Genomic DNA, 25,908 nt, shown 5'->3' on the forward strand with positions numbered 1-25,908 from the left:
ATATATGTTTACCTAAACCGGTTCATTATGAAGCTTCTCAGGATGATGGTCCGGCCGGCTTTCCCCTTCGAATGCATTTCTACTTCTGAAAATGACACCCACCGTAAAAATACAGCCTTTGACCACCATGACCACCCCAACAGCCACCGTAGAACTGTTCAGCCACCACCAAACGAAACCCGCCACGCCGATTCCCATTATCTCTGGCACCAGGACAACCGCCTCCACCTCCTCCCGCAGACGCCACCACCACAGTCCACCAAAGCTCAGCCCCATCGCCACCTTATCCGCCCACCCCTCAGCTTTCGAGAAACCAAAGAACGTGTCGTCCACCACGGGCTTCACCACCATCCTGCTCCAAAACAGCATTGTCTCATGCAGTCCAAGAAAGAATATCACTCTACACACGAAACTCCTCTGCTGACCAAAAACGGAGCCGTCGATCCCGGAGGCTATGCTCCCTTCAACCCCTAGGCCCACGCAAATATGGAAAACGCAGAGAAGAATCCAGACAACGTATAAATGGGATCGCGCAAAGGGCTCCGAGGAGGATTTACGTGTTACAAAAACCAATTTCCCGGTTAAGCTATGAGCTAGACATGACAGAGTAATGACACAAACCAGTACCTGGAGAAGAATGCGCTGCGAACTGAATAAGAAGAAAACAGATCTTAAATTAAAAGAATCCTGGCCATTATAAGAGGAGGAGATTCCGAGGTAGTGGGCGACAGAAAGGCGGGCAAGAAGGAGAAATGAGAGAGGGATGATAAGGCTGAGGAGAGCGGCGGTAAGGATTCGGAGCGCTTCCCTCACCGGCGGAACCCTTTTTTTAATGCAACTGGTTTCTGATGAAGTATTCATTATGCAGACGATTATAATTAAGAGTAATGGCGTGATAACTGATAAGCACACCAAATCAATCTATGACGATTGGTGAAGTAGTGTTCTTCGTTTCAAGAGTTACTCACGAATCTTTATATGTGATACAGGTAAATTCTACCGATATTCAAAATGAAAATAATACTCTTAGCATAAAAAGTAATACTTTTTCATGGATGACTCAAATAAAAGATTTGACCCATAAAATTGATCCGTGAGACCGTCTCATAATAATTTTTGTATAGTTTGTATATGTGAAATGGAGTTGAAAAATATGGCAGGCATGTTGGTGCTGTCTGAAACATGTTGGATAATATTTAATTATAAAGTTGATTGACATCACATTATCTTAACAAGTCACGTAAACGAGGTAGGTTGGGAATTTTTTTCCTAAAAAAATAAAATAAATCTATTATCATATTTTTTATTGACATATTTTTTTATAAAATATTTAAAAAAAAAACCCCAAAAGTCTGAACTTTCGCGAGTCGATGCTTCGTTCTTCTCTTTGGAAAAACATTTCAAAAATTCTTTTGCAAAAATTGTTTTTTTTTTCATCTTATGTGTTTTTCGACAATTTTTGTCTTTTTCTAACTCAGAGCTAACACAACACCAATACATTGATGATATGATATTGATATATAGTTTCACTGAACTCCGGATAAAAGTACTACACTTGTCAAAATCAGAAAATACATGACTACACTTGAAATTTGATAATATATATGATCAAAATCGCAAGAAATTCGATTGAATCTATATTTTATTAATAACTATGTGACAAAAAACAGATTTCCCAATTCCTTTTATTATTATATTCAAATATTAACAAGAAATTTTCAAAAATTCGATCGAATGATCTATATTTTATTAATAACTGTAGATTGCACTTGGCCTAACACGTGGGATAATAATTATTTATAATTAAGTTGACTACTATTATTATAATTATGAATTTGGATTTTAGTACATTATAATATGCAGGTAATAGGTAAGTTATGCGTATAAAATTATGATTGAGAGATTAATTCTATTATTTTATTTGTAGTTTTTAAGTGGTGGATAAGTGAAATGAATTGATATATATGGGCGTGATGCATGTAAAGAATCTAAAGGATATGAAGAAAATGTGCAAGTGTGTGTTCCAGCTCTAACAAGTTATAAAAAAAACCATATTTTTGGTCGAAGAAAAAATTTGAACCTTTTTTTTTTAATCAGGTTATCGATCAATTCATAATGACACAACCACAATATTTGTATCCACATTAGCAATTTTTGGTAATAAATCATCATTTTTCAGTGTCACATTAGCACTACAATGTAGGTGTACGTACCAAAAATTGTATACCGTAACGAAAATTACAATATAGTACAATTTTATATCTATATCACCGAAAATTTCGGTACGTATAATTAGTGTTGTCGATTATACCGAAATTATACAGTATGTTGAGATTTAAGTACGATATCGGTATATACCGAAAAAAAACTTTATATTTTTAAATTTTATAAATTTATTGTTTAAAAATATTATATATTTTAAATTTTTATATATTATTTATGTATTCCGGTATATACCGAAATTTTCAAATTTCATATCGTTACCGTACCATACCGAATATTCGGTATTTTTTCGGTACGACAATCTCGATATATTGGAAATTCGATATTTTTTTCACCCATAATACGATGAAAAACGATAAAAATAAAAATATACAAATTAGTCGACTAAAATTTTAAATTGATATAACATGAGTGAAAAATAAAAACATTTTTTTGTAACCTCCGACCGCTTGGCCTCCCAGACAGAGCTCCCTCCAAAAGATTACGAAGGCAATCCCTTGCTGGTTAGATCGTACGACCTATCCCACTTCACATAAAGAAACTTGTTGCTTTCTTTAAAATCAAGAGAGAAAGGATGGAGCATTGGAGCATGTTCAATAATGTGAGAATGTAAGTGACATAAAATTATATGGATGTTAGTGTTAATAACTTCATCTCATGGTTTTGCGAATGTGACATAACGTGGTAGAGAGGATGTTGTACTATTTAGTTATTTATGTTGAAATATTAATTTTTTATTCGATTAAATAAATAAGTATTTACAAATAAAATAAAATTACAAATAATTGGAAAAAAAATAAAATTACATAATTAATTATACATCCCCATGAAAACTCAAAATATATTCAATAAGTCATTTTGAAGTTTGTGGTGCAAACATCAGTTCCAAATACCGACACGTCACTCCAGAAAAGAATTGAACTTTATGGTAGGTTCTCTCGAACGAAGAATATCCGGTGGCATGTATTCATCATTTTGAGCTAGGAAATCACAATCTTCGAACATATCTTCTATTTCATCCTCAACAATCATATTATGGAAAATGATATAAGTTTTCATTATATAATTTAAATCAATAGGATTCCACATGCGAGATGAACCTCTCATTATGTGCCAACGTGCTTGGAGTACACCAAATACTTGCTCAACGTCTTTTCTCACCTCTTCTTTATATCATGCAAAAATCCTATATTTTTGTGAGAGAGGTCGATGGATGGTTTTCACAAAAACACCCCAATATAGAATAAATATCATCGACGATATAATATCTCATGTTGTACTCGTTCTCGTTCACCTCAAAATGCACTAGAGTTGCTTCACCCTTTGTAATGTTTAAAGCATTGATTATTAGATGATTTTTTTTCCCACAAAATATTTGCTTATAAGAATATTCGGTTTACATTGTCATTTAATATAAAAATCAACATATGAATATTACAAAAAAAGTTTATTTTTTACTTTAAAATTATTTAAATTAGCTTTATTATAATTAATATATTTTAAAATAGATTATTATACAAAATACAGTTTGTTGACCAATTGATTCAATAACAAATGATTAAATTTTTTTAAGCAAAAAGTAGTTTTCTTATATAAGAAAAGCATTGTGTTGGCTACAATAATTGCACATAACATGAGAGTGATTGAAACACGATGTTTGAGATATAAGGTCGATCGGACCAGGCAAAGGCCTCTTGTCCACTTCCAACAGGGGTCCAAATTACATTTTATATGTAGCTTAGGTATTATCTAATGTATCGTCTACTCTATTTTCCTTTTCTTTTGCTTAAATGTAGGGAAATCACTAGTGAAATGTGAGATTGCAAATCTTCACTAAAAATTTAGCGAATACACACACAGTACACACTTGAAATTTAGGTTTTACTAAAATATCTTAATTAAAGTGTAAACTAAAAATTTGTGTATTTAATATTTCAAACTATCAATTAGGGCAAAATAAACTATGGAAATGAAATTGAATTATTCAAGTATTAATACTATGATTATTTTGGTTTAAAGTGTAAGCTGAATTAATAAACATGGTTTGTATGAATTATATATGGTTTAGGAGTTTTCTTTGAGCTATATTACATGCATGGTATAATCATGATTGTGAATTGTTGTATTGAAGAGTACTATTGGTGAGTTTATTATGAAGATTCATAAATTCTAGAGAATTTTGGTTAATTGTGTAATTTTAAACTATATAACGGCTCGTTATCAGTATCAAATTTTGTTCAGACAATATTTGATAATATACACATAATGAGATATTGTTGGGTTTAGGAAAAAGGGATAGAGACTATTAAGCAGAATTTTTCCAAAATTGAAGCTGATCAAAACTTATCTCTGATCCACTATGTCGTAAAAAAGATTGAATGAATTAACTATGATATCAATCGGAAAAAAACTTGAACATCTTGATTACGCAAACTTAATTAATAGTTTCGCTAACAGAACAACATGACAAGTACTGTTTAAGTAAATATTTAGTATATTTTTGCCTTACGATTTCATTTAATAATAAAAATTTTTTAAGTATTATATGTTAGTTGTTTTTATAATTGTGTATGTACTCTGCATATTTTAGTTTTGAAACCTCAAATTAATTTTACAAAGCGAATCTATTTTTGAGAGGTTCAACTTTCAAAGTTTGACTCGAACTCTAAAAACCTGATGACAAAAAATTGTGTGAGACGGTCTCACGAGTCGTATTTTGTAAGACAGATCTTTTATTTGGGTCATCCATGAAAAAGTATTATTTTTTATGCTAAGAGTATTACTTTTTATTGTGAATATCGGTAAGGTTGACCCGTCTCACAGATAAAGATTTGTGATACCGTCTCACAAGAAACCTGAGGTACAACATTGTTGGGATGTTGAGGTGCGATTATATGCGTGTCAATAATTTCTTCCACATATATATTTTCACTACGTTTCGAATGGTCTGTATGAATTTATAATAAATATTTTTTAAAAAATGAAGAATTATATAATAATATATAATCAGGTTGTGATGATCTGTATGAAATTACACTGAATAAATTAATTATGTATATATACACGTATATGAAATAATGAGAAAAGATTTTTTCGTTCGAGCATGCAACAAAAAAGCATCTATCAATAATGCATATTCCCCAATAAAAGTATGATTACCTTTCTGAGAATCGGGTTCTTTCACTGCTTTCGCCTTCTACAGCAATGGACATATATTATGTATTCATCTGTGTGTGTATCATTATTTTAGTTTTCATACTACAATATCATAAATCATGCATTATTAATAATTGATGTTATCCGGATGAATCGGGTATAGTTTGTGTGGGCAATCCACTGGATAATAAAGGTGATTTAGTGTTTAAGAAATTTGAGTGAAGATAATGACTTCAATAATACCTGCAAACAAGAAAAGAACTCGTGAATGGGCGTCGGAGAGGTGTTCGGCGTAGCCACTCCGATGCTAAAGTCAACAGGTTTGTAGAGGAAGAACACAAACAATATATGTGTGCTTGAGAATGAAGGATTTCAGAATCTATAATTGACATTAATACCTGCTATTTATAGGAAGGAAAATCTAGGATTAATTACCTCGATTTGTGTGCATACATACCGCTTATAGTATTTGATGTTGACGTCTTGTCAAGCCACCCTACCTCTGATGACTTCTAGAACACTCCAAATCCATGTTGCTCTGATAGATTAGACAGCCTGTATCAATCACACTCGAGTGTGGTGCAATTCTCGAGGTAGCCCGAGTGCTTGTACGAGGGCCCGGGCTCTTGACTGCCCGGGAAGAGAAATAATGCCCGGCTAATGCAGAAGATACCCGGCATATCTGGCTTTGATCTGGACCATCCAATTATCTTTTCGGGTCATCCATGATCCGGATCCTTATGGAAGTATCAATAATATTTATATATATTCTTTTGCCTTTTAATTATATATCTCCATTTGTTCCTGCTGCATGCTTTTATGAATATTCTTCCAGATACGTACCTTTAGCTTCGTGTCAATCGTCGATCTGATTGATCATATGGATCAAGTTGATACACAACTGATCATTGAACCGGTGGATTTGAGTGGGACGATATATGAAATTATGGATAAATCATGTATTATTATTATTTTGAGATACAAAGATTGTATATATATATTCCCTCTGCTGTTCATCCTATAAAATTTTTAGTTCCATCTGAATCCAATTCTAAATAATTAAGTTACTTTGACTTGCATTTTCTTCTTTGGTTTTTACCGAAAATTGTGGCAAAAGACTCAACAAAGCACTCTTTGAATATTTTGGCTAGAGGAAGAATATGTGTGAAGGACACGTCATCCTTGCATGGACAGATAGTTTATTAGTAGCAGAATTTATATTTACCCTTCCCGTGATTAACGATGTATTTAATGCTGAGCTTCCAAAAACCAATGGAATTGGCATAGAGGAGGAGGAAGAAGAGCGAATAAAGTGGCGTGCAGTACCAGAAATTCACCCCGATAGCCAACCGCCCAAGCCTCTTATCTCTACGACTTTCTATCGATTCTTTTATTCCGCCACGGCCCCACCTTTTTCTTTTTTCCCGAATATGTGTGTATATATGTAGTTTCATTGTTTTCTCCCTGTATATATATCTGCATTAACTTGGCCATTTTCTTGGTGCAAACTGTGAGACAGCGATCCCTTAGCTTTCATTGCTTAGTAAAGTATATAAGCTTTGTTCTTGATTATTAAGGTTTTCATATTTTAGTCCTTCTCACCGAATTCATAATCTATCTTCCTTCCTCCTCTCCTTTTAATGGCACCCCCGAATGATCCCGCAAACTCGATTCACAGTGTCCTGAAATCCAGCACAAAAGACAACTCTTTCCAACTACTTGATGGAAAGCTCTTCGTGGGTAGTGTTCCATTTCTCACCGAAGTTCCGAGCAACGTCTCTCTCAAGAGTTTCTCCTCCGTTTGCCAATCCTCAGAAGCTCCACTTCCACTGTTCCAGCGCGTCCAGTCCCTGTCTAGCAAGGGTGCGTTCCTAGGATTCAGCCAGCGTGAATCCTCCGATCGCCAAACCAATTCCTTGGGGAAATTCACGAACAGGGATTTTGTTAGCATTTTCAGGTTCAAGACTTGGTGGTCCACTCAGTGGGTTGGAAAATCGGGTTCCGATATACAGATGGAAACGCAATGGATTATGCTAGATGTACCTGAAATAAAGTCTTACGTTGCCATCATTCCGATAATTGAAGGAGGTTTCAGGTCCGCCTTTCATCCTGGAAAAGATGGTCATATATTGATATGTGCTGAGAGTGGGTCTACCGTGGTGAAATCTTCATCTTTTGATGCGATTGCCTATGTTCATGTGTCTGATAATCCATACAACGTGATGAAAGAGGCTTATACTGCTCTTAGAGTTCACCTAAATACGTTCAAGCTCATTGAAGAGAAATCTGCGCCACCCCTTGTGGACAAATTTGGTTGGTGCACGTGGGATGCATTTTACTTGACAGTGGAACCCGCTGGAATTTGGCATGGAATCAAGGAATTCGCAGATGGTGGCCTCACACCGAGGTTCCTTATAATTGATGATGGATGGCAAAGCATCAACAAAGATGGAGAAGATCCCACCAAGGACACCAAAAATCTTGTACTCGGAGGAACTCAAATGACTGCCAGGCTTCACAGGTTTGATGAATGCGAAAAATTCAGGAAGTATGAGGGTGGATCACTTACGGGACCTAATCGTCCTCCTTTTGATACTAAGAAACCGAAGATGCTGATTCACAAGGCTATTGAGCTTGAGTTTGCAGAAAAATCCCGTGACAAGGCAGCTCTATCGGGGGTAACCGACTTATCCCAATATGAAGCTGAAATTCAGAGACATGCAAAAGAATTGGATGCGATGTTTGGCGGAGAAGAAGAACAAGAAAAGGGTTCGAGCGGAAAGTGTTCAAGTTGCTCTTGCAAGTTACAAAATTCTGGAATGAAAGCATTCACTAAAGATTTGAGGACAACATTCAAAGGACTGGATGATATATATGTCTGGCACGCATTGTGTGGTGCATGGGGAGGGGTCAGACCAGGTGCAACTCATTTGAACTCCAAGGTTGTGCCTTGCAAATTGTCACCCGGACTCGACGGAACCATGACAGATCTTGCGGTGGTAAAAATTATTGAAGGTTCAATCGGACTTGTGCATCCTGATCAAGCCGATGATTTCTATGACTCTATGCATTCTTACCTCGCCAAAGTCGGAATCACTGGAGTGAAAGTTGATGTCATTCATGTAAGCAATATCAAGTTATCTTCCTAAACATTTGCTGGTTCCTATACTTTCAACTTTTGAATGATCAAACTAACGAAATTTCATCTTTCAAAAAGGATCTTGAATATGTGTCCGAAGATTATGGTGGCAGGGTTGATATTGCCAAGACTTACTATAAGGGGCTGTCCAGATCTCTTGCAAAGAACTTCAATGGGACCGGACTCATTTCAAGCATGCAGCAGTGCAATGACTTCTTTTTCCTTGGAACTGAGCAGATATCTATGGGAAGAGTTGGTAAGAAGGAAAGAAAATCCGCAACTTCTTTTATACATGTTATTCATTAAAAGTAATTCTGTAATATAATGAATAAAAACAGGGGACGACTTCTGGTTTCAAGATCCTAATGGTGATCCAATGGGAGTTTATTGGCTACAAGGTGTCCATATGATCCACTGTGCTTATAACAGTATGTGGATGGGTCAATTCATCCAGCCAGATTGGGACATGTTTCAATCAGACCATTTATGTGCGAAGTTCCATGCTGGGTCAAGGGCCATTTGTGGAGGCCCTGTATATGTTAGTGATTCTTTGGGTGGTCACGATTTTGATCTTCTCAATAAGTTGGTGTTCCCTGACAGCACCATTCCCAAGTGCATCTACTATGCTCTACCAACAAGAGACTGCCTCTTTAAGAACCCTCTCTTTGATGACAAAACCATTCTAAAGATCTGGAACTTTAACAAGGTGCGTTCACGCATTAGCTAATAACTACTCCATTATCCATTATTTCAGATATTAAAACTGATATAAAAAAATTGTATCATACAGTATGGAGGTGTTGTTGGTGCTTTCAACTGCCAAGGTGCTGGATGGGACCCAAAGGAACAAAGGATTAAGGGATACTCCCATTGTTACCACCCAATGTCTGGAACAGTTCACGTAAGTGATATTGAATGGGATCAAAAGACTGAAGCTGCTGACATGGGGAAAGCTGAGGAATATGCAGTCTATCTTACCGAGGCACATAAACTATTCTTAGCAACTCCACAATCTGATGTCATTCCTATCACAATTCAGCCTTCTACATTTGAGATTTTCAGCTTCGTGCCTATCAAGAACCTGGGAGTTGGTACCAATGCAGTCAAATTCGCACCAATTGGATTAACCAACTTGTTTAACAGCGGAGGGACAATACTTGGACTGTTGTATGATGGGATGATAGCCAAGATTGAAGTGAAGGGTGGAGGTAACTTTTTGGCATATTCCAGTGTTCCGCCTAAGAAATCACACCTGAACGGAGTTGAGGTTGGATTTGAGTGGTCAAACGGGAAGCTGGGATTGAACGTTTCTTGGAACCAAGAGTGTGGTGGCATTTCTAATGTAGCTTTTATTTTTTGAATGTGACTCTGAGATCTTGGGATGCAATAAATATATATTATCATTATTATTATGCTAATAACAAAAAAGTATCAACATCTATTTCTACACAAATGAAAGTGCTTAGTGGATTTATATGCAATAATGACCCAGCAAGGCAGACTGACGGCCGTGGGAGGATCTTCAGTTGATTGTTATTCATGGACATCCTATCAATTTGTACTGAATCCAATTAATTAAATGCTTATTTAAGCAATGTGCTTATCATTCGTGTTTGGCTATTTATATCATTCCAAATGTCCTTAACCCATTATATTCCAAAGAATATTTTGATTCGAGGCGCCATTACCTACTAGTTTCAACAACCACGGATAGTGCATCAAATAAATCTTGAACTAGCGGCATACGGTCTCCTACTTTTTGTAACTAAATATGATAAATTTTGTTTCACTATCCAACTTCGGTTGTAGAATCCATTATGTTAATAAAGGTCATCAAAGCTGTGCATTTTCCTTTTTGTGGACAAGTACATTTTCCAATTTAGTATCAGTATGCTTGGAGCGTGACAAGCTCCTCCGCGGAAGCTTCGTGCTGTGCGAGCTGTCCAGCACCGCATACGGACAAGCCTTTAATTTGTCTAGCGCTAGACAAGACACAGGAAAGATCTCGATTTTTGCGTTTCCAGCTTTCAGAATAGAATTTCATCCCTTCTCTCATTTCCTCTCCTACACAAAAAAAAAAAAAAAAAAAAAAAAAAAANTCATAGCTAGAGTTTTTGAGCTTTCCGCTTTCGTTTTGCTTCATATACTCAAACCACTCAACCCATTCATGATCCGACTTTAGATTTGCGGCACAGGCAACTACATCTTCGATTTGGTGCAGCACTTATCTCTTAGGCTATTTCTTTTTGGAAAGCAAAACTCTAGCGTATGCATTTTTTGTAGGAATTAGTTTTGATGAGAAGATAAAAATATTGAGATAGCATACATCAGATTTTCAGGATATGGCGATGGGACACTTGATGGAGAGGGCTCATACCATTTTGTTAAAATTTAACCCAAAAAGGGCGGGGGGAGAAGAGGAGAAAAGAAAATGACAGTAACATAAGCTCGTATTGTTTATGAATCTGCACAAGGCAGTCGAACATAATGGAATTTATCATAGAATTTATCATGTACATCATCTAGGTCGATTGAGATCAAGGAATCAATGAGGAAAAAATAATACAGAATACTGTTCCCAGCTAAGTTCTTCAACAGAGTGAAGATAAACCAACTCAAACTAAATTGAATTTTTATTCAGTGCTTCAACATGTGAGTTATTTCACTCATGAATCCTTCAATTATTTTTCTTCTGATTTTCCTAAATTACTTACCATGTATATAATAACCAACAGTACACCAGCATTTCATACGAATTTCTATTCTATCATGCCAAGTTTTGGATTATGAGGGTATTTAAAATTAATAACCAACAGTACACCAGCATTTCATACGAATTTCTATTCTATCATGCCAAGTTTTGGATTATGAGGGTATTTAAAATTGGGATTTTAAATGCACCAACACATGAATTAAAATGTATTGAACTTAGAACAATGGATTTCAATTGCATTCTTGTCGCACATACACAGTGGATTTGGACGAAATTTCAAATCTGTATAGCTAAATTTCATCAATCCAAATGCAACGGTATGGATTCTAATTATATGGGGGCCAATTAAAAAAGTAGGAGTGAGATATAAAGTAATTAAAAAACAAGGACTCTGATTTTTTTTAAGAAACAAAGAGTTGACTTTTGATTATTACACTAACTGCAATTAAACTCTTTAACTTAATTAATTTTCCTCTTTTTTTTCTTCTCGGTCAGACACACATCTTCCCCCAATTAAAATTTACGAGACATTTACCCTTCTTCCCCAAATAAAACCATTAAAACAGTTATCTACCCCTTCAATTGCTTCCACATTACATTAAATCCAAATTCACCACCCCCTGTCTACTCCCAACATGTTCTTGCTCATTTCTTAGTCGACCAACATAAGGTCAATTCTTCTTGGTCAACCAAAATTATGTTGGTCGATCAAGAAGAATCTCTTCTTGGTGACCCATCATAATTATGGGTCAACCTGGTGTGCCACGCTTATTTATGTTTGTTTTTTAATTAATTTTTGTTTATTCTAATTATTTTATTCTCTTAATTTTTGTTGAATTTTGTAAGATATGCCTAGAGTCATCGTTGTTTATTTCGATGGTAAATGAGAAGTGAGTAAAGCGATGATATATAAATGGTCCACCCAGAGCAACATGGGTCGACCCAAAGTTACAGCTTTGTGTCGACCCAAAAGCAAACAACAAGGGTCGACCCAAAAACAACAAGGTCGACCCAAAGACGGGAACCTTGGTCGACCCTTGTTTGCTACATAAATGCTACTTTGTATCGACCCAGCTAAATATGTGATTCATATGTTAAAACATGTAATATTATATAACATACTTGTGAAATTGTGATTCATATGTTAAAACATGTAACATAATTGTGAAATTGTGATACATATGTTAAAACATGTAACATAGTTATGAAATTGTGATTCATATGTTAAAACATATAAAATAATTGTGAAATTTGAGAAATTATGATTCATATGTTTACATGTAACATGGTTGTGAAATTATGATTCATATGTTAAAACATATATCATAATTGTGAAATTGTGATTCATATGTTCAAACATATAACATAATTATGAAATTGTGGCTTATATGTCAAAACACATGTAACATAGTTGTGATATTGTGACTCATATGTTATAACATGTAACATAATCATGTAACATTATAGAACATACTTGTGAAATTATGTGATTCATATGTTAAAAACATGCAACATTGGTCAAAATTGTGTAATTATCCGTCAAAATTAAGTAATTATCGGTCATATTTGTCAAATCTATGGATTCATATGTTAGAAAAAGGGTCGACCCAAAAGCAACATTGGTCGACCCAAAAACAACATGGGTTGACCCAGAGATCAACTTGGTCGACCCAGAGATCAACTTGGTCGACCCAGAGATCAACTTGGATCAACATGGTCGACCCAGAAGCAATATGGTCGACCCAAAAATCACCAGGATCGACCCAAAAACTGACCAACAACAAAATTCCACCATAAATACTTAAATTAAAATTAAAAAGATCAATACAATGTCTAATAATTAAAAGATCAATACAATATCCAATGATTATCAAACATATTACAGACTAAAAAATATCTACTCAGGGTGGATTGTTCCCAACAAGGGATAACAGACGGGCAGCGTTGATAAGTATAAGCTCTATGTCCTCATTCAGAGCTTCGTAGTTAGGGTCATGCCTTCGCTGCAAATCAAATATAATGCACTTATTGACCCCTGCCACGAGTTTTAGCAAAAACCGGCGCCTACGAGTTTTAGCAAAAACAAGCCAAAATGTTGCGGTCGACCCACGTTGTTTTTTGGTCGAACCAAGCGTGGGTCGACCCTTTTTCTTCTTCAAGCGAGTCGAAAAGAGAAAGACGATTTGCGTTGAGAATCGTCGCCGAAAAGGAAATGGAAGGGGGTCGACGAAAAAAAAACTAGTTTGAAGTTGACTGAATGAAATGAATGGATTTAATGTTAAGAGTTTAAATTAATAGTGTATTTACGATTAAACAGAAAAAAGACATTAACGTAAATTGACTTGTGGATTTATTTTTAAAATAAGTCACCATGGACTCCTTTTCCCTAAATTTCCCAATTAGGGGCATGGTTACTCTTTTCCAATACAAATCAAGGCTAATGAAATAAAAGCACAAGAGAAGACAGGTGTAAGGAAGGGAAATAGGAGTATGAGAAACTACGTGTTGCACAAAGGAACTCCGTGTTGCACAATATGCACTTAGAAGCCAGCAATTCGCATCTGTACTGAAACATACCTCAGTGAGAAAGCCAGAAGGTTCCTTGGTTAAATCAATAGTTGCTAAGCAACCAAATTTCAAAAAGCAATCAAATTATTTAAGTAAAATTGAACATTTAATGGATAAAAAACGAAACTTTTCTTCCGACTTCATCTGCAAAAAATAAATATATGTTGATAAACAAGGTGAACACACCAAAGACAAACTTCGTTGACAAATTAAACGGACAAAGAAACCATATTTCTTGATACACACTACAGATATCGCTTGTCGAGAACACAATTAGATGTCATGACTAACAAGTAATCAAAGAAGCGTCTTTGATCTGCGGAACTCACCCGATTCATAAAAGCTCTACAGCCACAAAGCCACCGCCTTTGCTGCTGAGATTGACGAAAACTAACGGATCATAAGCGAGGCCGAATTCAATTGGAAAGACATATTACGAGTTTGTGCGTGAATCTAACACCTACACACCGAATCACCCAATCAGGGAAATCGAAAATTGAAATCCAAATCCCACATATTGGAGATATGTGTTGAATTTAATTAGGTTCACGGACAAACTCGAAATATGCCTCTTCCCTGCATCTCCCATATTTCATTCACCGCCAACGAAAACAGCAAGATTTGTCAACGTCGGCTAACAATTACCCAAATTGCAAGAAACCCTAATTATATATATATATATATAGTAAATACCTCAATGATGAAGCGAAGCGTCATCACCGAAAATGCTGAAACGCACAAAATTTAGGTTCGACTCTTTCAATTGCATTTTAGTCCTTCAACCGATAATATATAGTAAATGTTAAGACTCTAATTTAAGAGTCCCACCACACCACCCCCTTGATGTGCCAGCTGATATTTCTTTTATCATATGTGTTCTTTTCTTTTCCAGATATTGTTATTTATGTTAGAAGTAAAAATTCATGGTAAAAAATAAAAATTCGACTCACAAAAAATATTAAATTATACATTTTATAAAAAATTTTCTATTCAATTATGTTTTTTTCACAAATTGAGAGACTTATTTATAAAATTTCTTTGGAAATAATCCAAAAATAAATACATAATTACATACATCATCACACACTAATTTTCAATATTTATAACTCTTATTTTCAACATTCAATAATTTCAACTCTTATTTTCAACAATTTCATTGATTTAAAATTCGATATATCGTTTTAAATTTAAGATATTGATATAAAATATATTACGAGTCATCGACCTTATAATCGGTTTCCTCGAATATATTAATTGATTTTATTTACGTAAACATGCCCATATTAGCTACTATTTTTTGAAAACAATTTTTTTATTATTTAATATTATTATTATAATATATAATCATTTAATCAGCATTGCTACCAGTTAAAAGTTCTTTTTGAGAATGACTGAGATAATATTTCCGTATTTAAAAAAATTTTGTTTTTTACCATTTAAAACCTTAATTTTCGTTAAACATATCTATCATCTAAAATTATGATGAAATAAGGAAAACTCGATGAAAAATGTAGATAGGAGCAAATAAATGTATCCATACTGGATAAATGTTGTGGTCCTAAAAGGAAGAATATTCCAATTTTATCATAACTTGTAACTTTTGGTTGCCACCGCCATCATTTGGATCCAAATATGCTGCTGAGAAATGGACACGAATGACATCCAAGGCTGCAAGCCACTAGTCAGATATTTAAAAAATATTTAAAAAATTATTTTTTGTGAAATAATAACATGGAAAAAATTTGTGAGATACGATTTTACGGATCGTATTTTGTGAAACAAATATCTTATTTAGATCACCCATGAAAAAATATTATTTTTTATGGCAAGAGTATTATTTTTTATTATGAATATCGATATGATTGATCCGTCTCACACATAAAGATTCGTGAGACCGTCTCACAAGAGACCTACTCTTCAATATAACTTCTGAGCCTGTATTTTACGTTCTCTTAAATTTTTTTTACTAAAATCTCAAAAATTTAAATTTCTTCTTACATTAACTGGTGTGTATCAAAACAGATACAAGACTTCTTCACAAGAAAGGGGGCAATACAAGGTTTTTGTTCGCAAGAAACAACCAGTCTCAACAATTCCATTCACAGATCACACAGCTGTGTCGAGAAATTGTGCGCTCCGCTACACCAATTGAGCTTCGTGCATCTCCGGTAGTTGCTGCTGTTCCTTGTTGTCAATTTCTTGTTCATAAAGTTCATACTCCTCAGGCATCTCCCACTGTTTGTCATATTATTATCCATCCACCATAAATGTCCAACTTATAAATATAGTCTAACTCTAATTCCAATGAATATAAAAACATATAAAGAAAAATAAAGGAATCCTTACTCTGCTTTCACATGTCACGCAATTATAATAGTACAATTCTCCATCGGGAGAGATGTGCTCGCTCCACTCACATTCTATAGGGTGTGGGTGTTCCACCATGGCAATTGCTGCCGATGCACTACTGGTGCTCGGTGTTGTCGTCGTCTTGCATCCTCCATACGAAGACTGCGAATATATCCAACTGGTGTTACTAACCAAGGAAGAACACAACACCAGCAGAATAAGGAGACAACAATTCGAGGGTACCCAACAAATATAGCTTTGTTATAAGGATGCACTACTATATATGGCTCTCAAAATTGGAACCAATAGATAATTACTGCAATCAATACCATCATTTAAATATTAAAAGTAAAAATATTGAAGGAAGTTGCCATATAATCAGAGGGTGACATTCAGACACTCAGGATCATAGCAAGTTATTAAACATTACAAATAGGATACTGAAATAGGCCGATGGCCGACAATATGAAGATGTAACCTTGGGCATCACTGCTATTTCTCTGCATGTCTAGTAAATTTAACACGAGCTATTATAAAATGCGATGTGTGGTCTAAAGCCTAGCATGGATTATAATAATCCAAGAATGTAACAAAACCAACGTTAACTGGCGAAAAAGGCATGTCAGCAAAAACTTTTCACCCAGCCAGAAAGTGGGCTAGAACTGAAAGGAGGGGACATCTGGAATCTGGATAAGCAGAAGCATACAAGGCCCAAGATATTCAAACAAGACATTGTTATCACACAGCAAAGGTGCTCCAGCAACTAATCGGAACTTGCAAACTATGTTGTACAATTCCAAAGCTTTATTATGTTTCAGGGAAGTCTTCTTACGGCTGCTAAAGTTCTAGGGAAAAAGAGCTAGATGAAAATTGAAGCTTATCAAACAAATGACACCACCACCAAACTTCAAGTTGTAAGATATGGTGAAACAGGCAATGAAACAAAGGTGGCCAAGGTTACTCACCTTGCTCCGTTGCATTTCATTTGGCATCATATTCCCGCTAGAGGGGTAGTTCGGATATGAAGTGGGCCTGGAGGAAAATCAAATCAAGACATGGTGGTGATGAACAATATAGAAACTGACAAAAAGTCACCCATGCAGACCAAGACTAAGGACACAACTGATTTATGGTCAAGGACCGAACACAAATAATGGTTCCTTAAGCAAACACACAAAACACGAATATAAATGGCAAAAACTTTGAAAGAAATCATTGTTTCCACTAAAATGCTCGATTTGATCGAAGAACCAAAGCTGTTTAAGGAATATTCCGTAAGCAACGGCATGCGCATGCGGCTAGACAATCTCTTCTAATCATGAAACTTTGCAAAAGAAACAGTTCAAACCATACAACATTTGCAGGTATCGATTAAACAAAATACAAGTAGAAAATATTCTCTTATAACATGATACCTAGAATCTACCCTTGGCTTCTTGGGATCTGCAAATCGAACAACCAATGGTTGATCACACCCCTGAATCGAAACGAGTATCTTAGGTAAATTAATTTTAAGGTGAGATAGGAAAATACACAAATAAGCATAAAAGCTTACTCTCATCACATATGATCCATGTAAAGCCTCAATTGCTGCAATTGCCATATCTCGACAAGAATATTGGATGAATGCACATCCTTGAACATGATACAAAGTATTGAGGAAAAACGTGAATCATCCAATTACATACAAGGGTTTTGCAAAGCATTCAAGAGGCAAGTAAGAACATGTGAAAAGGTAGGGGGACTGAATAATTTACAATCTTTTGATAAAATATTTGTGGATGAAAACAATGGACTTGATGAATTGATTTTAAATAATAGATTTCAAATTACTAGTTTTTCAAGTCAATGGATTCGAAAACTATCCAAATGATTTAATGATTAAAGATTTGAAATTCAAAATCCAACAAATCTTTCCAATCCAAACACCTCCAAAATAACTTAGCTGTGGAAGAGACCAAGAGAAATCACAAAGTACACACCGCGGTTTTGCTTGAATTCATCCCGGATAATATAAATATCTTCAATAATACCAAATGGAGAAAATATCTGGCAATAGAAGCATTCACTCAGAATATGAAGAGGAAAAAATCATTTGCTAAAATTCTCTCTCTATTGCAATTGTACAAACAGGTTAGTTTTCATGAACACAGTAACATTATAGAATTTGAAAATGCAGAATGCCAATTGCACGTCATGCTAAAAAAAAGTGCCTGTCCATAGTCCGCAAAAGTCAATAAAAAAGAAATTTAAAGTTGTCACATGATATGTTCAAGTTCAAAAACAAGTGATGCAAAACGGAGTTCTTATAGAGCAACATCACAAGGAACAACATGTTTTACTGATGGGAGCAAAAGGTACAAAGTAAAAATTTAAGTGAATTCAAATGCATTACAACGGAGACAAGCTAACAGATACCAGAGAAGACTGGAGAGATAAGACCTATCACTGACAAACTTTAACAAGGTACATACTTCTTCAATTTCCCATTTCTGAGCCTGTTTGTTCAAGTAGTTGACATACAACTTAAGGACATGCGCAGAAAAGTTGCCTACAAATGGAAGAGACATCAGATTAGAAAGAATCTATGCAAAAAATGTAGTCTTGGCGTAAATTTTTATCTTAGTCAAAAGCAAACAATTCTAAATAATCTAGGCATGAGAAAATTAACAAAATGCACTAGAGAAATTTCGATTTATAACATGATGAGCAGGAAACTTAAACTGTTCATAAAGTACACTGTTTATAAAGGGTTTGGTGATAAAATCCTAAAATGTGAAGAAGACACATATTTTCATTCTAATTGGATATGTGACTAAAAATGACATTTGATAAATTAACTTGCTAAATTTTAATGACATTCAGTGTAATGGTAAAATAGAACATCACTAGGCCACTGTCAGACAGACGCGGGTGACCCCCACCTCTGTTACAGTAACGTTCAACGTGATTTGTAAGAAAACATATTAACAAAATTTATGAATAACAAATGAACAACAATGAGGTGGATCATTTAAACGAACATTAAATATACCCCATGTGTAAACAAATAATCGATTTCTTATGGAGTTAGAGCTCGTCAGAGATAAAAAAAAATAAAAAAATAAAAAATGGCCCTACTATTATGTCTGGTTGCCTATGTGCAATAATATCAAAACCTCGCACTTAAACTACTGTACTACTCAAAAGATTTGAACTGCAATGTTACAACTAGTGATAAAATATTGTATTAATAATTTCATAGAATTTATGGTCCACGTTGTCTTAAAAATAACATCGATTTTTTATAAGTGAAACACAAATTCATGAAAATAACTATCTGAATTCCCTAACCCTAAAAGTGCAAGCTTCTAATCACGATTAAGTTGTGCTAAAAATTTTATTAGGATTAAGTTAAAGCAGCTAAGGAAGAGCATCAGTGATAAATTGAAACAAAAAAGAAATAAAATTCTGAAGGACTAAAACACTGCAGTACTCATCACACAGTTCTATAGTCCCTGAAGCCATCAGTGTTTATAGTTATTGCAGGTAAAACTAACACAGCCCACAATTTCAGCATGATTCCGTGGAAGACAACAATTTCGATAAGAGTTAAACTACAACCATGTGACAAAATTCGAGAAAAATATCTCCACTCTATGTTCAAACCTCTAGCATTGTGCCAGAAAATCGTAGCATTAAGGTGAGTGAATGGGAAACGACTTACAGATTTTCCTAATAAATAAAATTTCTAAACTAATATCTCGAGGAAGTAAGGTGTAGGAAACTTGTAGTAGCCTAAATCCTTGAGTAACATAGAGAGAGAGAAATTGGAGAAATCCAAACTAAACAAAATAGTGATTGAAGCTAGAATACAAGCACCAATGCGATCTCGTTCACCATCTGCATATTTAACTGTTATAGGAGTCATCCCCTGAAAGAAAATGAGATAATAATCATATCAGACGATACAGGACTGAAAATTGCATTTAAGAAAATACACTCTTCATAGATCTCAGCAATATTTGATAACTAACCCTGCCGAAAGTAAATTGACCGTGTAAAGCCCAAATAGCTTGCTCAGCCTGCTCTATTGTTGCATACTTCACAAAGCAGCATTCTAGAATGAGCAACAAAAATCAAGAATTTTTTTTCATCTTCATCTATATTGAAATCAGAATAAGAATCGAGCTTCCAGGAATAGCAACATCTGGAAAGGTGAACATAATCAACTGAGCAAAAACAGCATTGAAAGTCGATCACATAATCTGCGTAACATGCGGTTTTATGGTCTTTTCTTATAAGAAAATTCTTAAAATCAAGGAAGACCAAATGCATGCCATTTTAAATTGAATCTTGGAGAAATGATACACGCCCCACAAGCATAGTTAACACTAAAGGTACAAGACTCACAAACAAACATAGGTGCCTTGGAGAGTGGTCATTAATTACAATGTTCTAAATTCTAGATGTCCAAACATTTATGTCTCTGGCATCCAATATGAACTTCAAAAATAATATGATGGCAATAAAACAACTGCCATTAGTATATAAGCAGGCATATGCTTCACCAAAGAACTGTGACTCAGCTTGTGCCTAGGTTTCAGTATTGCACCTCAGGTTTGCACCACACCTTAACCTAGGTACACCGAGGTTTCTGATATTTATGTCTCCAAACTCAGAGAAATCTAGCAAAACCACTAACTCATATTCCAACCCCTTAACTTAGAGCAATAGGGCGATTAATTCATATTATCAAGTACTGAGGCTATTAATACAAGGACGACACCAATCAAAACCGACTACAATCACATCCAAAAAAACCACGCCAAAATGGCAGCAAAAATACGGCATTTAACTAGGATTCATCATAGTTTCAAATATAAGCAATGTGCGTTTCAAATCACATATAAATCTTCAAAATAAAAGTTGGCGCAAAACAATATCATTTAAGGGTACCGTTACTTCATACCCTGCTGTAAACCGGTCACCTTATCCTTGAGAAGAACAATCTCAACGATATGTCCATGTTCACCGAAAACGGCGTCAATCTGAAGTTAAAAGACACAAAAAGTATTCCTGAATTTGGCATTCACATTCCTCGTGTAATGCAGCGTAATTCAGTTAGTTTAGCCACGTACATCTTGTTCAGTTGTTGTTCTCGAAATTCCCGACACATATAGCTTCACGAAACCGCCGTAATCAACACCATCTGTGGAAAATTTCGTTGTGAGAAATCGTGAACAGACTGGATAAATATTAATCAGCAAAAAAATTGAAGACACGCTATTACTGATGCGAGAAAATTGTCTCTTTTGACATGATTGAGGCGGAACGTGACTGAAACTGGTGTTAGTGTGGAAGTCAGGTAACTGATTCTGCTCGCCTTTGAAAGTTTGCTCGTGGGGGAGTTGATGCAGCTGACTAGCGTCTGAAGTAAACGGCGGCGGCGGAGTGAAGTTATCGGCGCGGCGTTGGAGATCATCCATGGCACTACTTTTTTTTTCTTTTCTTTTAATAAAAAAACAAATGTTAATTTACTGGGGTGTCTATATTCGTCAACCAAAAGTAATGTGTTATTTAAATTTTATTTTTTAAAATTCTATAAAAATATAGAGTTATTCAAAATATGATTTTTAATGACTCAATAAAAATCTATTAATCAAAAATTATTTTTGTTTCAATTTAAAGATTTCGATGAACATTTATAATGAAAATATTTCAAACTCACCGTTCATTTGTATTTTTATTAAAAATAATATTTATGTAAACACTAATTATTTTTCAAAATTTTTTAATAATGAAAATATTTCAAACTCACCGTTCATTTGTATTTTTATTAAAAATAATATTTATGTAAACACTAATTATTTTTCAAAATTTTTTATTACAAAACCTCGTCAAATTTATAATTGTATTTATTAAAATTTTAATAAAAATTTATTACATTACGTAATAGAAAAATTTATAATGTTGTATAAGCTCATAAATAAAAATAATAATTATTGTTTTTAATAAATAAAGTTTAGTTTTTTTTAATTATTATATACATTTGATGTTTAATTATTTTTATAATTTAGTTTATTCTAGATCTTAATTTTGATTATCTCTCAAAACTCACAAGTGAATAACATATATCTATCTATATATATATATATATATATGTGATTGATTGATATATTAATATAATTTTAAAAATTACGAACACATTTATATAAAAATAATTATATGAAATTAAATATATTGAAATTTTATAAAGTTATATTAATGCCATATTTTAATGTTTTTTTCCCTCTATTTTTAGGTATATAATTGTCTTATTTATTTTGTTATGAGACATATTGTCAAACTAAAATTAACACACTTTTCATATAAAAGTTAAACTAAATATAATGAATTTATTTTAATTTTAATTGTTTATTAATATTGAAATTATTGTTACTTATTTTTAAAAATATTAGTTAATTAAATAAATGTGTTGAATTAACTTGAAATCACATGACTAAGGAAGCTTTTCCAAGCATCTGGTAAGCCACTTGATTTGGTCATGACTGTTTAGTCAAAGCTCTTTCAAATATTTTTAAAAATAATATAATTTCGTATATCACTGTACGAAATTTTGATTAAATTTGACAAGACAAACGAAAATGTACAAGTTTCTTAAAAAAACAAATAGAATAAAAACTTGGTGAAAATAATGAAGTGGATTCAAGGAAAAGTTGTACTTTAGGTAATCTTGTGATGTAATTTCATTAGTAAAAGTAATAAACGAAAAATCACGTGAAGAAACAATATTATGAACTTTTAGATGGCTAACTGGAAATGTGCATAAAAACTGATAAGACAATATAATCTGAAATTGAGGCAAGTTTAAAAGGGTGAATGCAATGAAAAAATAAACATATATTCTAAAATTTTATCAGGTTAATCATTGTGCCCACCGAAATTATTAAATCAGAAATTGCCATTTTCATACCTATTTTAGGAGTTTCCCTATTTCATCCTTCTTTTTTGTGCCCCGAAAATTGTCTTGGTTTAGATGAAAAGGTTTGAAATAATGGATTTTATTTTATATTCTATAAATGTCTTGAGAGTAATTTTAATTGTAATTATCTTGAATTTCAATATTACAGTAGAGATGCAAGAGGATAAGCATGCGATGATTTATGGCCCATAATAAATAATTATAGGGATCCTCAAATAGGGGAACTCCTCAGAAATAAGGACCAAATTAGATACTAACCCGATAAAAGAAATGGGTGGTGCTCTAACATTACAAGAGCCACTGTCCCAGTACATGAACAAGGAGACAGCACAGAAAACACAGCAACGCCTCACCTCCGCCGATCAGGTGGAGCATAGCCGCATAGGCCAACCGCTCAGCAAAAATTCCACATGAATTCATGTGGGATCCAATAGCCGTTTGCTCCACAATCGATTCCAGTGGATGAAATTAAGCCGGATCACACCCATCTTAGCATCTGGACTGGATCATACATGCACACCATGACACTAACCCGTGCACAACTATTCAACGGAGACATTCTTGTAACAAAAGAAACAAATTCAAGCAGAGCTAAAAAGAATACAAATCTAAGCTCGGTAAAACTGAAATCCTTAAACTAAATATAGAGTTCTATGCGAGTCCAGATCGTTGCATGATTAAACGGAAGCCAAAAAACCAAAAAAATTACACCTTTACAACAAAAGTACATGCCTGTCCCAAAAAGATTTGAGCTATTACAGACTTTTTAGTTCATAAATTGTTTGTAAATGATAAGAATCAAAACTCTCTATCAGCAAACCAGCTTGGTTGATGCTATCATATGGATAACGTACTCATGCACCCAGCAGATGACTCGTGACCTAAGTCCTAACTTACTCATCCATTCGTCATGGTTGAATGGGTAACCAAGATTATATCAGCACTTAACACACTAACACACAAATGTGCCGAGAAGACAAAGACAACACCCATATGGTTAGCATGAACCATAACTAGTAAACCGCAAAGAGAACATATCTTGATGGCAAATCAAGTAAAATTTAACTAAAACGATCAGATATCATAAGTATATCAAACAACAACAGTAGACCTAACATTTTGATTAAGAACAATGGAAAAGCGATATTGTGGATAGTATCACCAATAAAAATTCGAATGATATAGAAATCAAGCGCTTCCTAGCATCCGATTCTCAATCGCCGCCAGCCTTATTGTACACGTAAGTGAGTCCACACTTACCACAATAGTGCCTGTCAAAATGATTCGCCATAAAAGTACCGGCACCGCACTCTGCGTTGGGGCACTCTTTCCTCAGCCTCTGCACCTTTCCCGAGTCATCCACCTTATAGAACTGGAGAACGGCGAGCTTGACCTTCTTCTTCTTGTGCTTGATCTTCTTCGGCTTGGTGTAGGTCTTCTTCTTACGCTTCTTAGCACCACCACGCAGGCGGAGGACGAGGTGGAGGGTGGACTCCTTCTGGATGTTGTAGTCGGAAAGTGTGCGGCCGTCCTCTAGCTGCTTCCCGGCGAAGATGAGGCGTTGCTGGTCCGGCGGAATGCCCTCCTTGTCCTGGATCTTCGACTTGACGTTGTCGATGGTGTCCGAGGATTCCACCTCGAGGGTTATGGTTTTCCCCGTTAGGGTTTTCACGAAGATCTGCATCTTGCGTTGGGTTCTGAGGCGAAGGAAATCAGACGATTTGGGTAGGATTTGGCGGCTTTATTTCAACCGCGCTAGGGCTTCTGCTAAATGGTTGGGCTTAGTGAGAAATCAAATCTGGGCCTGATGAGGTAAAGAAAGCCCACTCAAAATTTTTTCTTTTTCTTTTTAAGCAGAAAAATATTTATCTTTCACAAAAAAAGAAAGATTTGTTGAAAAATAATATTTAAAATGTGTGTATTGAATATTTGAATGTTGAATATTTGAATGTTGAAAATTAGGTAAAATTAGGTGTTGAATATTGAAATTTGTGTGTGATGATGAAGGTAATGATGTAATTTATTTTTGGATTATTTGTAAAAAATTTCTATAAATAGATCTCTCATTTGTGAAGAAAATCACAATTGAGTTGAGAGAAAAATATTATAAAGTGTGTAATGTGATAATTTTTGAGAGTTTGAGATTTTTATTTTTTACCGTAAATTTTTACTTTTTCACAACACGTTATCAGCACGAAGCTCTAAAAGTCCTCCATATTTTTCCAAGCTCCAAAACAGAAGAAAAAGGTAACAAAAGTAATAATATTTATTTTATTGTTTATTTATTTATTGTTTATATATTTACTATATAATATAATGTTATTATAAATAATAAAATAAATTTTTCAAAAAACTTGTTATAAATCCTGGGAGGATGTTAAGACGATATCCCACACTCCCGGTAAGGGATACGACAAGTATAAAAGCCTATAAGATTTTTAAACAAAATATCTTATGACATTTCATTATAATATTGTGATATGATATACATAATTATTTAAAACATTACTAATATTATATACACCATATTATTACCATAAAATTATACAAATACATACATTTATTTTCTTGTACACCAACGGTCATAAACGGTAACAAAACGGCTAGTTTTTGCCCTATAAATATGATCTCACAAACACATTCAATCACTCCAACTTTCTCTTCTTCTCTAAAATTATTCTTCATCAAATTTTTGAAGAAAAAAGAAGATGGCTTTCACAAAGTTATTTTTAATTATTTTGGTTATAATACTCACGAATCTTGTACTTATCGGAGAATATCCTCCTCATGTGTTTT

At 34.3% G+C, this 25,908-nt stretch overlaps 4 protein-coding genes across 6 annotated transcripts; 1 reads left to right on the forward strand and 3 right to left on the reverse strand.

Moving 5' to 3' along the window:
- Positions 1-12: 12 nt before the first annotated feature.
- LOC140971995 (uncharacterized) lies at positions 13-861 on the reverse strand. The gene has a single exon (XM_073434465.1). The coding sequence runs from the start codon at positions 859-861 to the stop codon at positions 13-15; it is 849 nt and encodes a 282-aa protein (XP_073290566.1).
- Positions 862-6,857: 5,996 nt separating this feature from the next.
- LOC140973237 (stachyose synthase-like) lies at positions 6,858-10,124 on the forward strand. Its single transcript, XM_073435885.1, has 4 exons — positions 6,858-8,501; positions 8,597-8,774; positions 8,857-9,224; positions 9,309-10,124. The coding sequence occupies exons 1-4, from the start codon at positions 7,020-7,022 to the stop codon at positions 9,876-9,878; spliced, it is 2,598 nt and encodes an 865-aa protein (XP_073291986.1). The 5' UTR covers positions 6,858-7,019; the 3' UTR covers positions 9,879-10,124.
- Positions 10,125-15,351: 5,227 nt separating this feature from the next.
- Positions 15,352-21,666, reverse strand: LOC140973238 (flowering time control protein FCA-like). Of its 3 annotated transcripts, XM_073435887.1 has the most exons (13): positions 21,421-21,666; positions 21,269-21,339; positions 21,100-21,178; positions 20,165-20,247; positions 20,004-20,061; positions 18,623-18,699; positions 18,131-18,197; positions 17,704-17,783; positions 17,564-17,625; positions 17,114-17,180; positions 16,146-16,310; positions 15,912-16,034; positions 15,352-15,467 (listed from the first exon to the last, which is right to left on the reverse strand). In XM_073435887.1, the coding sequence occupies exons 1-12, from the start codon at positions 21,614-21,616 to the stop codon at positions 15,939-15,941; spliced, it is 1,101 nt and encodes a 366-aa protein (XP_073291988.1). In that variant the 5' UTR covers positions 21,617-21,666; the 3' UTR covers positions 15,352-15,467; positions 15,912-15,938. The 3 variants fall into 3 exon arrangements, with proteins under 3 accessions (XP_073291988.1, XP_073291987.1, XP_073291989.1); XM_073435886.1 differs by lacking the exon at positions 15,352-15,467 and having other exon boundaries at positions 15,776-16,034; XM_073435888.1 differs by lacking the exon at positions 15,352-15,467 and having other exon boundaries at positions 15,777-16,034; positions 20,010-20,061; positions 21,421-21,665.
- A 2,485-nt stretch (positions 21,667-24,151) lies between these two features.
- On the reverse strand, positions 24,152-24,847 carry LOC140973239 (ubiquitin-ribosomal protein eS31 fusion protein-like). The gene has a single exon (XM_073435889.1). The coding sequence runs from the start codon at positions 24,794-24,796 to the stop codon at positions 24,326-24,328; it is 471 nt and encodes a 156-aa protein (XP_073291990.1). The 5' UTR covers positions 24,797-24,847; the 3' UTR covers positions 24,152-24,325.
- Between the last annotated feature and the right edge of the window lie 1,061 nt (positions 24,848-25,908).

This window comes from Primulina huaijiensis, chromosome 3, assembly GCF_012295235.1.
Source record: "Primulina huaijiensis isolate GDHJ02 chromosome 3, ASM1229523v2, whole genome shotgun sequence".
NCBI classification, from domain to species: Eukaryota; Viridiplantae; Streptophyta; class Magnoliopsida; order Lamiales; family Gesneriaceae; genus Primulina; species Primulina huaijiensis.